Genomic DNA, 12,420 nt, shown 5'->3' on the forward strand with positions numbered 1-12,420 from the left:
AACAATCGATACTATCGATACAATCAAATTTTTGGCAATTTGTGATTTATTTACGAGCCATTTTATTTGTTGTTTATCATCGAAACTTTGAATTCTTTATTTTGGTAAATTTTTCCGAATTAATTTTCTGTAAATTTTAAAAATGGGTTGTGATGGCGGTACCATTCCACGTCGAGATGAACTTGTTCGAATTAAAAAGAAAAAAGAAGCTAAAGATAAAGAAGCAGAAATGGCTGCTAAATGGAAATATTGTGCAATATCATCGAAAGATTTACAACCACCAATTGTTTCTTGTGAACTTGGTAGACTTTATAATAAAGATGCTGTTATTGAATATTTATTGAATAAGGAAGCACCAAATTCATCATTATTAAGTCACATTCGTAATCTTAAAGATTTGGTTACATTACGATTGACACCAAAACCAAAAGATGATCAAAACAAATCAACAGAATCTAACGGTGCTAATGAATATAAATATGTTTGTCCTATTGTTGGTTTAGAAATGAATGGTAATTATAAATTTATGTATTTTCGCCAGTGTGGATGTGTTGTTTCCGAAAGAGCCATAAAAGAAGTAAAAAGCCAAGTTTGTTTATCATGTAATAAACCATTCATCGAAGATGATTTAATCGTTCTAAATGGTGATGATGATGAAATTGAAGATCTTAAAAATCGTATGACCATTAGACGTAACAAAGTAAAAGAAGAAAAAAAACGTAAACGAACAATAAACAATGAAGATTCGACAAACGGCAAAGCAAAAATGGCTAAATCTGATGAACATTCGGTTGCTGGAACTTCAACAGATACTACTACTACTACAGTGGTTAAAACATCATCATTATCCGTACTGTCGGAAAAAGCATCAAAAAAATATTCAGTAAAAAAAGATCCAAATGCAACCGAAGCATATAAATCATTGTTTACATCACACGATAGTGCTAAAAATCGACCAAAAGCACATTGGGTTACATTTAATCCATGTTATAATTAAAATAACAAATAATATTTTATCTTTTTTATTTCGAGCATTCTTATAAGTAAAAAAAATAATAATAAACAAATATAACATTAATTTAAAAAAAAACGAAACAAAAACATTCAACTTTTTTTTCAATTATCAACATCAATATCCATGATAAGATCATCACCTTCTAATTTCATATCTTTTTGTGCTAGAATACGTTTTACTGTTCCGCTAACTGGTGATTGTACAACCATTTCCATTTTCATTGCACTTAATACAATTAATGGCTGACCTTTGGCTACTTTATCACCAACATTAACTTTAACATTGATCACTGTACCGGGCATTGGTGAACCAACTGAACCTTTTACACCTTTCAATGCTTTTGGATTCGATACAATTTCCTTTATCGAAGCGAAAAGAAACATCGGTTATCAGGTTTTTTCGAAACAACAAGTTAAAGAAAACAAAATTTTACCTGTTTAACAGTTTTATCTTTAACCAATACAGTTCTTAATTGTCCATTCAGTTCGAAAAATACTTCACGTTCACCAGTTTTCGAACGAATTTCCGAAACAGCCAATGTTTTTATATGTAATGTTTTACCTTTTTCTAGAACAACTTCAAATTCTTCACCAACTTTTGGTCCGGTTAGAAAAATTCTTGTATCCAACAGTGCAACAGGACCAAATTCTTCACGAAATTTTATATAATCATCACATACTTTTGGATACATTGCCGAACTAATAACATCAGTTTCCGATATGGATGATTCATGTTTTTCAATTAATTCATCTTTAAGTTGAATAAAATTTAATGGTGCTAAATGTTGTCCTGGACGACCACTTATCGGTGAAAGTCCTTTCAGAATTTTACTACGTAATGGTTCGGGAAAACCACCATATGGTTCACCTTTGAATAATAATAATTAACACAGGTCATCCACAGGTCAATCAATCAAAAAAAAACTTACCAATAAAACCTTGCATAAATTCCACAACTGAACTTGGAAAACTTAATTCTTCAGCTTTTTGTTCAATATCATTAGCAGTCAGATTATTTTGTACCATAAATTGTGCAAAATCACCAACAACTTTTGATGATGGTGTTACTTTTATTAAATCACCCAATAGTTTATTTGCTTCAGCATATGCTTTTTTAATTTGTTGAAAACGAGATTCCAAACCAAGAGAATATGCTTGAAATTGTAGATTAGTATATTGACCACCAGGAATTTCATTCAGGTAAACATCAGAATTTCCACTTTTCATTGTTGTTGTACATTCAAATGGTGCATACAGCGTACGTGTTTGTTCCCAAAATGCTGAATAACCACTAATATGTTTTAAATCCAGTCCAGTATCATATGGTGACCGTTCTAATGATGCAACAATTGCACCCATACTTGGTTGTGATGTCATTCCTTTTTTTTCCAGCAAAAAAAAAGAAAAAATCAAATGAAAAAATCAAAAATCAAAAATTATGAATCAACTAACCAGACATTGAATCAACGGCAACATCAACAATATCCGCTCCAGCTTTTGCACATTCAATCATTGATGTAACCGAAGCACCAGCTGTATCATGTGTATGTATATGAATCGGTAGATCCGGATATTTCGAACGTAATGATGATACTAACAGTTTTGCTGCTTGTGGTTTCAATAAACCGGCCATATCTTTTATACATAAAACATGTGCACCAGCTCGAACTAATTCATCGGCAATTTTCATATAATAATCTAGATTATATTTCGTACGATTTGGATCGGAAACATCACCCGTATATGAAATGGCTGCTTCAACAACACCACCAGCTTGACCAGCAGCTTCCATACCGACTAAAATATTTGGCACATAATTTAGTGAATCAAAAACCCGAAAAATATCCATTCCATTCTGCCAAGATGAGAGTTGAATGAAAATTATCATCAAAAAATCAATAAATCAGGTAGCGAGACTCACCTGTTTGGCTAGTTCACAAAATTTAAAAACTAAATTATCAGGATATGATGTATAACCAACTGCATTTGCACCACGCAATAGCATTTGAAATGGAATATTTGGTATTAATTGTCGCATTTGTTGCAAACGTTCCCATGGATCTTCATGCAGGAATCGCATTGCAACATCAAATGTTGCACCACCCCAATTTTCCAAACTAAATAATTGACTAAAATTTTCGGAAACATATGGACTAATACGAAGTAAATCATATGTACGAACACGTGTTGCAAGTAATGATTGATGTGCATCACGAAACGTTGTGTCCATCAACAGAAGATTTTTATGTTCACGAATAGCTTTTGCAAATGCTTTTGGTCCTTGACTATCTAGAATTTCTTTCCAACCGGAAAATATTTCTCTGGGTGATTTTTCACCAATTATTGTTGTTTCCGGAACTTCGGGTATTATTTCCGCTGGTTTTAGTTTTGTTGCTAATGGTGTTGATGGTCCATTAACCATAACATTAGCCAAATAATATAATAATTTTTGTGCACGATTTTGACTTGGTTCAAATTGAAACAATTGTGGATGAGTATCAATAAAATTTGTATCATAATCATTTTTCAGGAAACGTTCATTATTCAAAACATTCAACAAGAATGGTATATTCGTCTTAACACCACGAACACGAAATTCTCTTAAAGCCCTGGTCATTTTACGTGATGCTGATTCAATATTACCAGCTTTAGCAATAACTTTAACTAATAATGAATCATAATAAGGGGAAATAATGGCACCGGAAAATGCGGAAGCACCATCCAAACGTATACCGAAACCTTCACCACTACGAAAAACTTCAATCCGGCCAAAATCTGGTTGAAAATTTTTTGCCGGATCTTCTGTCGTTACACGACATTGTATAGCAGTACCATCGATACGAATTTTATCCTGAATCAAACCCAAACTAGCTAGTTTATTTCCTTCAGCAATACGGATTTGTTTTTGTACAATATCAATGCCGGTAATTTCTTCGGTTACCGTGTGTTCAACTTGCAGTCGGGCATTTACTTCGATAAAATAATGTGATCCATCAGAATCCAATAGAAATTCCACTGTACCAGCATTTTGATAACCAACATGTTTGGTTATTTTTACAGCATCTTTAAGAATATTTTCTCGAACCAAAGGATCAATTGATGGTGATGGTGCAATTTCAATAATTTTTTGATGTCTACGTTGTATACTACAATCACGTTCATATAGATGTACAATATTGCCATAATTATCACCTAAAATCTGCACTTCAATATGACGTGGATGTTCAATAAATTTTTCAATAAAAAGTGCACCATTACCGAATGCTGATAATGCTTCGGATGATGCACGTTCAAAATTTTCAACTAATTCACTTTCTTTACGTACAACACGCATACCTCTACCACCACCACCATATGCTGCTTTAAATATGATTGGTAATTTATGTTTTCGAACAAATTCCATTGCTTCATCAACCGATGTAATTGGATTATCAGTACCGGGAACAACATGGACACCAGCTTCAATTGCAGCTTTTCTTGCTTCAACTTTATCACCCATCCTGGCCATAATATCCGGACTAGGCCCAATAAATTTAACATTATTATCAATACAAGCACGACAAAAATCTGAACGTTCCGATAGGAAACCATAACCCGGATGAATAGCATCAACATCGTTTTCTTTTGCAATACGAACAATTTCCGGAATGTTTAGATAAGCTTGAACCGGAGCCAAACCGGCTCCTATCAGATAAGCTTCATCAGCTTTCAACCGATGCATATGCATTTTATCCTGTTCCGAATATATGGCTACCGAACGTATTCCTAATTCGGTACATGCTCGAAATATTCGAATGGCAATTTCGCCTATTTGTTTGTTTTGGGTTTTTGGTGAAAAAATCAAAAAAGTTTTTTTTTAAAATTTTTGAGTTTTTGTTTCAAATGGTAAAAAAGTCACTGACCTCTATTGGCAACTAAAACTTTTTTAATTGGTTTAATTTCGGTTGAAAAATAACGAAAATTTTTTGATGGTGGATGATGATGATTATATAAATGTTTTTGCAGAATAAAAACGTTGATATTATTGTTGAGGAAAGAACGATGATATAAGATTCGAGACATTTTTCGTTGATGGTGACCTTTTTTAACGAGTAAGCACGACTATTCGATTCAGAAAATTTATTGAAATTTGATGCGGATTATGAAAACCTTGATGATGAATTAACATTGGTCAATCTTTGATTTCTGTTTATTGTTTTGGTTAGAAAAAATGAAAATGAAAAATTTTAAAATCTTTGGGTACAAAATTTGGTTACAGAATTTTTGGAAATGTTGTTGAAACAAACAACAACAAAAACAAAGTTTGAAAAATATGTTCGAAAATTTAATGATGGCTGTTGTTGTTGATCAACACCGTTTGTGTCATTCATTCAAGGGGAATATCAATCAATCAAGCGCAATTATTGATTTGACTTGTTGATTTTTCTGTTTTTTTTCGATGATTGCTAAATACTTATTATCAAAAATAAACAACAAAACGAAGTTACCATTGAAAAGGAATTATCATCAACATGGTTGTTGTTGTTGTTGTGCTTCAATGGCAGAAATATTAGATAAAGAGAGAAAGCAAAAAAAAAAAAAGAGCAAAAACTATAGTTAACTAGTCTGTGTATGTTATGCTGATGATATGTAGATCATCAAAATGTGAGAATTTTTTTCTTATACATGTTTGTCGTTGATTGGTTTGTTTTGAACGTTCGAAATGGATGGATAACAACAACAAATTATTCACCAAGTACATCGATTAGAAATCCGGTGATGGTCTTGTGTTTTCGTTTTGTTGTTGAAAAACGTTTTTTTTCTTGTACAAAATTTACCTTTAGCACGACGACGATATCAACAAAATTATCAGTAGGTTTTTCGTTGATGGAAAAAAAATTGTACGTTTTTTTTTGACAAAAATGATTATCGTTGTCGTTGTCGTTTATCATGTGCGAAATGGTGAAAATTTCTCGCTGTTATCTGAACGACAAAATAATTATGGATATATCAATGACATATATAGGTGATAAAACAAACAAACAAACAAAATGATGATAATATTCTTTGCCAAAAAACGGAAAACTTGATTTGGTTCAAAGTCTTGCCTTGATCTGGACGAAAACCATTAATTTTTGTTTTTTGAATGGAACAACAATTTAATCTTAACTAAAAAGTAAAAGGTAAATTCAAATTACAGGTGAATTTTTTTGAAATAAAGATAACGATATGGAGGAAAAATAACGACGACGACGACGACGTAAACGAAGATGTTTATAACAACATTCAGTATATTTATCTATTTTCTTCTTGTTTATCATGTGATCAAGTCAGCTGTGTGCTAACAGCGGGTTTATTTCAATTCGGTGTGTGTGTGTTTGCTTCGTTTGTTGTGTGTGAATGGTGTGAATGGTCCATATGGTAATGACATTGGCGGTGGTGGTGGTGGTGACCATGGCAACCACATTCGAAGAAGAATTTGGTCAAATTCTACAAACAAAAAACACAGCGATTCTTCTATTAGTCATGATTCTTGGATCAAAGATTTTCAAAGATTTTTTTTGATTCGAAGTGAGTAGAAAAAAATGACCAGTTTAAAAGACTATATTTCGAAAGAAAATAACGAAATTGTTGAACAATTTCGTTATTTTAATCGTTTGGATAAAATTTTAAAGAATTTATCGAAAAAATCTCAACATGAAGAAATGAAAATTTCAAAATGTAACCATGACGTTGGTCACCACGATGATGATGAAAACATTCCGGCCAAGAACAAATCTCCATCAGCCGATCATAAAAATGAAACACCGAAAAACCAAAAGGATGATGATCAAACGAAAACGAATCTGGATTTGGAAAAAATGATGGAAAATTTGCCAATTTTGAACACACCAAAATCAGCACCGTCGAAACCATCACAAATGGAAAAATATCGCCAGGATTTACTCAAACAAATTCAAGAGAAAAAAATTTCCAAAAAAACCAATGAAGAATTGGAAAAAAATAAGGAAAAAATTTTACAAAATAAAATCAAACAACAACAAATATCATTATATTTAGAATATTTGGATGAAAGAAAAAAAATGAAGAATTTTATTCCAAAACAAAGACCACCATCATCATCAACAAAGATAATGATGGCTGAAAATGATCGAAAAAATGCAATACAAATGAAACAAAAATGTAAATCAGCTAAAGCTGATCATCATCGAAAACATGAAAAGGATGCAAATGAAAAAAATAATATAAATTCATTGAATGATAAAATGGACATTCCAAATGATGATGATGATAGTGGTGGTGTTGGTGGTGGTGAACAATCATCATCAAATGATTCATTGATGAAGATCCAAGAAAAAGGTTAGTTTGAAACAATGTTTTTGTCATGAATTCGTTGATTGATTTTTCATTAACAGAATCATCATCAACAACAAATATTTTAACCGATTTGAATGAAGTGCGAAAAATAATGCATAATGATCATTATGAATTTGTTGGAAAAATTATTTGATTTGAATATCTAAATATATGATGAATGAATCGAATGAAATGTGAATCGATGAATGAAATGAATAAAGATGAATAAAATCATTTTTTGGATTTTGTTTTTTACAAATTTTCTCTTAAAAAATGTTGTTTACGAATAATGTCTTTGATTATGCGCGATTAATGCGTAATTTTCTTCTTTTAGTCTCGTGATGATCCTGGTTTATTATAAACATCATCATTAACGTTGTCGGCTATTTTTTCATCATCATTTTTAATTCGTTTATTCGTTGTTAATGATTCGGAATGATGTTCATCATTTGATGTACCATTTTGGTCATTGGTGGTTGTCGAATCTTGATCTTCAAGTGGTCGTTTTATACTGACAATATTACCATTTTTAATATTGTTATTCAAAGAATTTTCTGAATTTGATTTTTTAAATCGAACCAATATACATGTCATATTATCGCAACCAGATCCATCACCATCGGTACTTGGTGCCAAACATGTTTTGAATAACTGTCAAAAACAAAAAACAAAAAAACAAAACAAAACCAAAATCAGTGAAAAATTCGATTCTATTTTAACACAAACCTCTGAACATATTTCTTTCAAATCATCCGTATCTTTCAATCGTTTTTGAATAAAATCCACAACTTCTTGACTATTCATTGAATTCCTATGAAAATCAAATAAAAAGAAAACATTAAAAAATTTCATCAATCAATCACCACAATATATTTACCATATTCCATCACAAGCAAGGAATAGAAAATCATCTTTTTCTTTATCAATGGGCAATGTAAGTATATCTGGTAATGCTGTTATCATTTGTTCCCTATCCGTTACATTTGGATTATTTTTATACATATGATCACCAATAGCACGTGATAGATTTAAACCACCATTAACACGACCATCATTTGTAATTTCACCACCAGCATTAATAATTCGTTCTTTTTCACGTTCATCTTCGGGTTTATGATCTTCAGACATTTGTATAGCTTGACCATTACGTGATAATACACAACGTGAATCACCAGCATTTGCAACATAAATTTTATCATTACATACTATGGCTACAATAGCTGTACAACCACTTCCTTTTCCTGGTTCATAATCCATATTGAAAACATTTTTCAAACCAGTTGCAATATCTTCACGACTATCAGGTACATCATCATCATCATCATCATCATCGTCGTCGAGATCTTCATCGTCATCTTCTTCATCATCATTTGATGATGAATCTCCAGGAGATTCACCATTCTCTTCTTCTTCTTCTTCATCATCACTTTCATCATCTTCTTCGTCGTCGTCATCTTCTTCATCAAGATAATCCTGTAAAAATGCTTTCAAAGTTTCTGATTTAAGTAGCAAACTATTTTTCTTTGCCATTTCTAATGATGACAATGGTTTGGACGAGGATGATGACGATGAACTTTCTTTTTCATCAGAATTTTCTTCATTATTTCCATTTTGTATCTTTTCGCCATCTTTACCATCTTTATGGTCGTCATGATCATCATCATCATTCGAATTTTCACCATAACGAATTTTAAAATTTCTGGCTATAATTTCCTCAATTGGAATGCTGGCTTCTTTTCTTAGTGTTGATGTTTCATCATCATCAATATCACTAATATCATTCAAATCGGCCAATTTTTTCAGCTCAGCTAATACATTTGGTTCTTTAAGTGTATTATCAAATTTTAAAAATGAATCTTCTAGCGCATCAGAAATTTTTTTCTCCTTATAAAATGATGATTTTTTAATAAAATCAGGTAGATTTTGTGCACAATATTTTGATATTTCATGACCACCATGTCCATCAAAAACAGCGAAGAATGCAGTACCATTATCGTCATAATTCAATATGGCAACATGTGCATCCTGTTTGAATTAGGTTTAAAAAAAAAATTTCAACAAAAATTAATCAATTTTTTTCAGAAAATTTATAATTACCTCTTGTGTTTTACGCCATCCTTGCATTTCGGCTGTACAACAAATAAATTGTTCATTTTCCTGAATCGAACTATCAATTTCGGTACGTGGTTTTGATAAATAGGATCCCATTTTTTTTTGCTGTTGATGATAAAGTTGACGAGATGAAACAAACCAAAATCAATTTAAATTGTAAATGTGAACAGAAAAAAAAATTTTTCAAACAAAAAAAGAAATTTTAGAAGAAAACCCGGCCTCACGAAAAAAGAAGAAAAAAATGTGCACACTTTGAGTCATTATTATAATATGGCTATATAGACACACAGTCCGTTCATATAAGACATTACGAAATGTTCTTTGAATGAAGCATGCAAGTTTTGCAAATATTGATCTCATTTGTGATGGAATTTTTTTTTGTTGTTTTTGAAATAACTTTTTTTTTGACATGCAATTATTTTGTTTAATTAATAATTTTCGTCGTTTAAATAGTAGATTAATAGCCATTAGAAATTTATATAACAACAACAACAGTAAATCAACACAAATTGAAACAGCTAAAATGTCTAAATTAAAATGTACACATTTACGTGATTTAAATCAAGAAACATTCAATCTATTTGAACGATTAATCAAAACGGATGAAATACAATATTTGAATGAAATTTTTCATTCAAATGGTTTTGAAATTGTAAATTATATTACCTTGTTTGATTATATAGATATTAATCTTTACTTACTTTGAAAAATCTTACTTTTCTTTTTTACCAAAGAGAATGGCCGGTGGTGCTGTACGTGATATTTTATGTCATATCGTTCCGAATGATATTGATTTTGCATCCGATGCTAAACCCGATGAAATGATTAATATTTTAAGGTATTTTCCTTTCGATTTGGATGAAATAAATGTTGAATGAAATGATTTTTTTAAAAAAACAAAAGTAACAAACCTGATATACGTTTAATAACGACACAATCCGGAACAAAACATGGTACAGTTACAGCACGTATACGTGATAAATCACAATATGAAATAACAACATTAAGAATCGACAGAAATACTGATGGTCGTCATGCTGAAGTTGAATTCATTAATGATTGGAAATTGGATGCATCGCGAAGAGATTTAACAATCAATTCAATGTTTATCGATATGAATGCAATGCTTTATGATTATTTTGATGGTGAACAGGATTTGAAAAATAAATCGATTCGTTTTGTTGGTGATCCGGATAAACGTATTAAAGAAGATTATCTTCGAATATTTCGTTATTTTCGTTTTCATACAAGATTTGGTACGGATGGTTTACATGACCGAAATGTTATTGAAATAATGAGAAATAATATTGAAGGATTAAAAACGATAAGCGGTGAAAGAATTTGGTCCGAAATGAAACGTATTTTGATCAATGTAAATTGTACGGATTCAATCAAAATGATGTTTACCGATCTGAAAATTGGAAAATATTTGGGTTTTATCAATGATATTGATTTGAAAGAATTTTTTAAAATTCAACAAAATTTAATCCGTACCACTATGATATGGAAAGTTTCAACATTATTTGCATCATTAATTTGTGATTTAGATGAATTATCTTCGATTACATTACGATTGAAATTATCCAATATTGAACGTGATACAATTGCCTATATTATATCGAATCGTTTTGCCAGTAATGATGAATCAGGTGATGATAATGATCGAAAACAAAATCTTAAAATTCAATTAGCCATTGCACCAAAACCTAATCAAAAAAATTTAAAAGATTTTATTCAACAATTTCTTATCTATAAAGGATATGATGACGAATTCATTAAAGAATTAAAACAATGGCCAATTCCGATATTTCCCTTTAATGGTACAATGATATTTGATAAAATTCAGAATAAAAAAGAATTAAAAATTATACTTGAACAAATACGTTTGAAATGGGCTAGGCAAAATTTTTCAATGTCACAAGAACAATTTTATAATGAAGTTGATAATATTATTAATCAAATAAGAAATAATCATGATTGTAAATAAAAATTTTTTTATTTGTAAAAAAAAATTTCAAAAATTACAAAATTTCAAATTTTTTTTTTTTTTGTTGAAAAAATTCATTCGAATTCGAATATTCGAACATTGTTGTTGTTGTTTCTGTATCTGTTGATGATTCGGCAGTTGCCATCATCGATGTTGTTGCTGTTGTTGTTGCTGATGTCGATGTTGTCAATGTTGATGATGTTGATCATCTTTTTTATTATTGGTCATCATTGTATTTAAAAAGAAAAAAGAAACAAGTAAAAATTACTTTAAATTCAATCACATTATTTTATTACATAATTATGAAAATAATAATTTCTATTTTGCATTTTTTTGAAAATTATTCTTACCCATTACGGTTTACGTTTGTTTGTTTGTTTGATGTTTGATGTTTTACGTTTGTTGGTTTGATGTTTTTCGGTATTTGCTGTTTTGTTTTGTTCTTTTGATCTTATATCGTTTCATATCCTATGAAATATCTCGCATCATCATCATCATCATCATCCTCATCATCCTCATCATCATCATCATCATCATCATCATTGTCTAAATGTACATTAAGAATTGATGAAAAAATTATTGAAGGAAAAAAAGCCATTTTGAATTTGATTTTTGTTTGAATTTTTGTTTTTTTTTTTTGGATTGGCCGGATTCGATTAAAAAAAGGTTTTATTTTTTTTCTCTCTGAACAAAAATGATGGCTATTTAGGATGGATATGATGATAATTTTGTTGTTGTTGTTGTCGTTGTTGATGCTAATATATTGATGACTTTGGCGTCAAGGTTATCGATATTCAATATTTGCAATCCATCCATCCATCCACAATAACATAACAACGTAGCAGATCATATAGCATTAAAGTGCGCATGCATTGAGTTAGAGAACACTGAGCTCACTGAGAAAAATGAAGGGTGAAGAAGAAGCATAGAAAATAGTTACGAAAAACACGGACAAAATTTGTACAGCGAAA

At 30.6% G+C, this 12,420-nt stretch overlaps 5 protein-coding genes across 6 annotated transcripts; 3 read left to right on the top strand and 2 right to left on the bottom strand.

Annotated features, from left to right (window-relative positions):
• The first annotated feature begins 32 nt into the window (after window positions 1-32).
• Window positions 33-1,085, top strand: LOC113794275 (replication termination factor 2). The gene has a single exon (XM_027344383.2). It carries the CDS (start codon window positions 143-145, stop codon window positions 995-997), a length of 855 nt encoding a protein of 284 aa, XP_027200184.2. The 5' UTR covers window positions 33-142; the 3' UTR covers window positions 998-1,085.
• Window positions 994-6,074, bottom strand: PCB (Pyruvate carboxylase). Of its 2 annotated transcripts, XM_075823644.1 has the most exons (7): window positions 5,832-6,074; window positions 4,917-5,199; window positions 2,936-4,821; window positions 2,467-2,869; window positions 1,944-2,393; window positions 1,449-1,882; window positions 994-1,374 (listed from the first exon to the last, which is right to left on the bottom strand). In XM_075823644.1, exons 2-7 carry the CDS (start codon window positions 5,074-5,076, stop codon window positions 1,117-1,119), a joined length of 3,591 nt encoding a protein of 1,196 aa, XP_075679759.1. In that variant the 5' UTR covers window positions 5,077-5,199; window positions 5,832-6,074; the 3' UTR covers window positions 994-1,116. The 2 variants fall into 2 exon arrangements, with proteins under 2 accessions (XP_075679759.1, XP_027200183.2); XM_027344382.2 differs by lacking the exon at window positions 5,832-6,074 and having other exon boundaries at window positions 4,917-5,458.
• Window positions 6,075-6,192: 118 nt separating this feature from the next.
• LOC142645963 (uncharacterized) lies at window positions 6,193-9,673 on the top strand. The gene is made up of 2 exons (XM_075823653.1): window positions 6,193-7,353; window positions 7,410-9,673. Exons 1-2 carry the CDS (start codon window positions 6,579-6,581, stop codon window positions 7,502-7,504), a joined length of 870 nt encoding a protein of 289 aa, XP_075679768.1. The 5' UTR covers window positions 6,193-6,578; the 3' UTR covers window positions 7,505-9,673.
• LOC113794209 (putative protein phosphatase CG10417) lies at window positions 7,064-9,561 on the bottom strand. Its single transcript, XM_027344309.2, has 4 exons — window positions 9,448-9,561; window positions 8,228-9,375; window positions 8,077-8,161; window positions 7,064-8,001 (listed from the first exon to the last, which is right to left on the bottom strand). The coding sequence occupies exons 1-4, from the start codon at window positions 9,556-9,558 to the stop codon at window positions 7,681-7,683; spliced, it is 1,665 nt and encodes a 554-aa protein (XP_027200110.2). The 5' UTR covers window positions 9,559-9,561; the 3' UTR covers window positions 7,064-7,680.
• Window positions 9,674-9,767: 94 nt separating the features above from the next.
• Window positions 9,768-11,683, top strand: LOC113794210 (CCA tRNA nucleotidyltransferase 1, mitochondrial). Its single transcript, XM_027344311.2, has 3 exons — window positions 9,768-10,114; window positions 10,197-10,300; window positions 10,366-11,683. The coding sequence occupies exons 1-3, from the start codon at window positions 9,872-9,874 to the stop codon at window positions 11,447-11,449; spliced, it is 1,431 nt and encodes a 476-aa protein (XP_027200112.2). The 5' UTR covers window positions 9,768-9,871; the 3' UTR covers window positions 11,450-11,683.
• Window positions 11,684-12,420: the final 737 nt, after the last annotated feature.

The sequence above is a fragment of the Dermatophagoides pteronyssinus genome, unplaced genomic scaffold, assembly GCF_027571235.1.
Source record: "Dermatophagoides pteronyssinus isolate colony J.1.1.1.1 unplaced genomic scaffold, Derpt_VIB-CSIC_2022.12 sq0033, whole genome shotgun sequence".
Lineage (NCBI taxonomy): Eukaryota > Metazoa > Arthropoda > Arachnida > Sarcoptiformes > Pyroglyphidae > Dermatophagoides > Dermatophagoides pteronyssinus.

What these genes read in the sequence shown, in the direction of transcription:
- LOC113794209 (XM_027344309.2), bottom strand. Translation starts at nt 9,558, where the DNA reads ATGGGATCCTATTTATCAAAACCACGTACCGAAATTGATAGTTCGATT. An exon ending in GATGGCGTAAAACACAAGAG is followed by an intron (nt 9,376 to 9,447) that starts GTAATTATAAAT and finishes TAATTCAAACAG; the next exon opens with GATGCACATGTTGCCATATT. An exon ending in CTTGCTTGTGATGGAATATG is followed by an intron (nt 8,162 to 8,227) that starts GTAAATATATTG and finishes TGATTTTCATAG; the next exon opens with GAATTCAATGAATAGTCAAG.
- PCB (XM_075823644.1), bottom strand. Translation starts at nt 5,076, where the DNA reads ATGTCTCGAATCTTATATCATCGTTCTTTCCTCAACAATAATATCAAC. An exon ending in TTTGTGAACTAGCCAAACAG is followed by an intron (nt 2,870 to 2,935) that starts GTGAGTCTCGCT and finishes TCATCTTGGCAG; the next exon opens with AATGGAATGGATATTTTTCG. An exon ending in ATTTATGCAAGGTTTTATTG is followed by an intron (nt 1,883 to 1,943) that starts GTAAGTTTTTTT and finishes TATTATTCAAAG; the next exon opens with GTGAACCATATGGTGGTTTT.
- LOC113794210 (XM_027344311.2), top strand. Translation starts at nt 9,872, where the DNA reads ATGCAATTATTTTGTTTAATTAATAATTTTCGTCGTTTAAATAGTAGA. An exon ending in ATTCAAATGGTTTTGAAATT is followed by an intron (nt 10,115 to 10,196) that starts GTAAATTATATT and finishes TTTTTACCAAAG; the next exon opens with AGAATGGCCGGTGGTGCTGT. An exon ending in GAAATGATTAATATTTTAAG is followed by an intron (nt 10,301 to 10,365) that starts GTATTTTCCTTT and finishes AAAAAACAAAAG; the next exon opens with TAACAAACCTGATATACGTT.
- LOC113794275 (XM_027344383.2), top strand. Translation starts at nt 143, where the DNA reads ATGGGTTGTGATGGCGGTACCATTCCACGTCGAGATGAACTTGTTCGA.
- LOC142645963 (XM_075823653.1), top strand. Translation starts at nt 6,579, where the DNA reads ATGACCAGTTTAAAAGACTATATTTCGAAAGAAAATAACGAAATTGTT. An exon ending in GATGAAGATCCAAGAAAAAG is followed by an intron (nt 7,354 to 7,409) that starts GTTAGTTTGAAA and finishes TTTCATTAACAG; the next exon opens with AATCATCATCAACAACAAAT.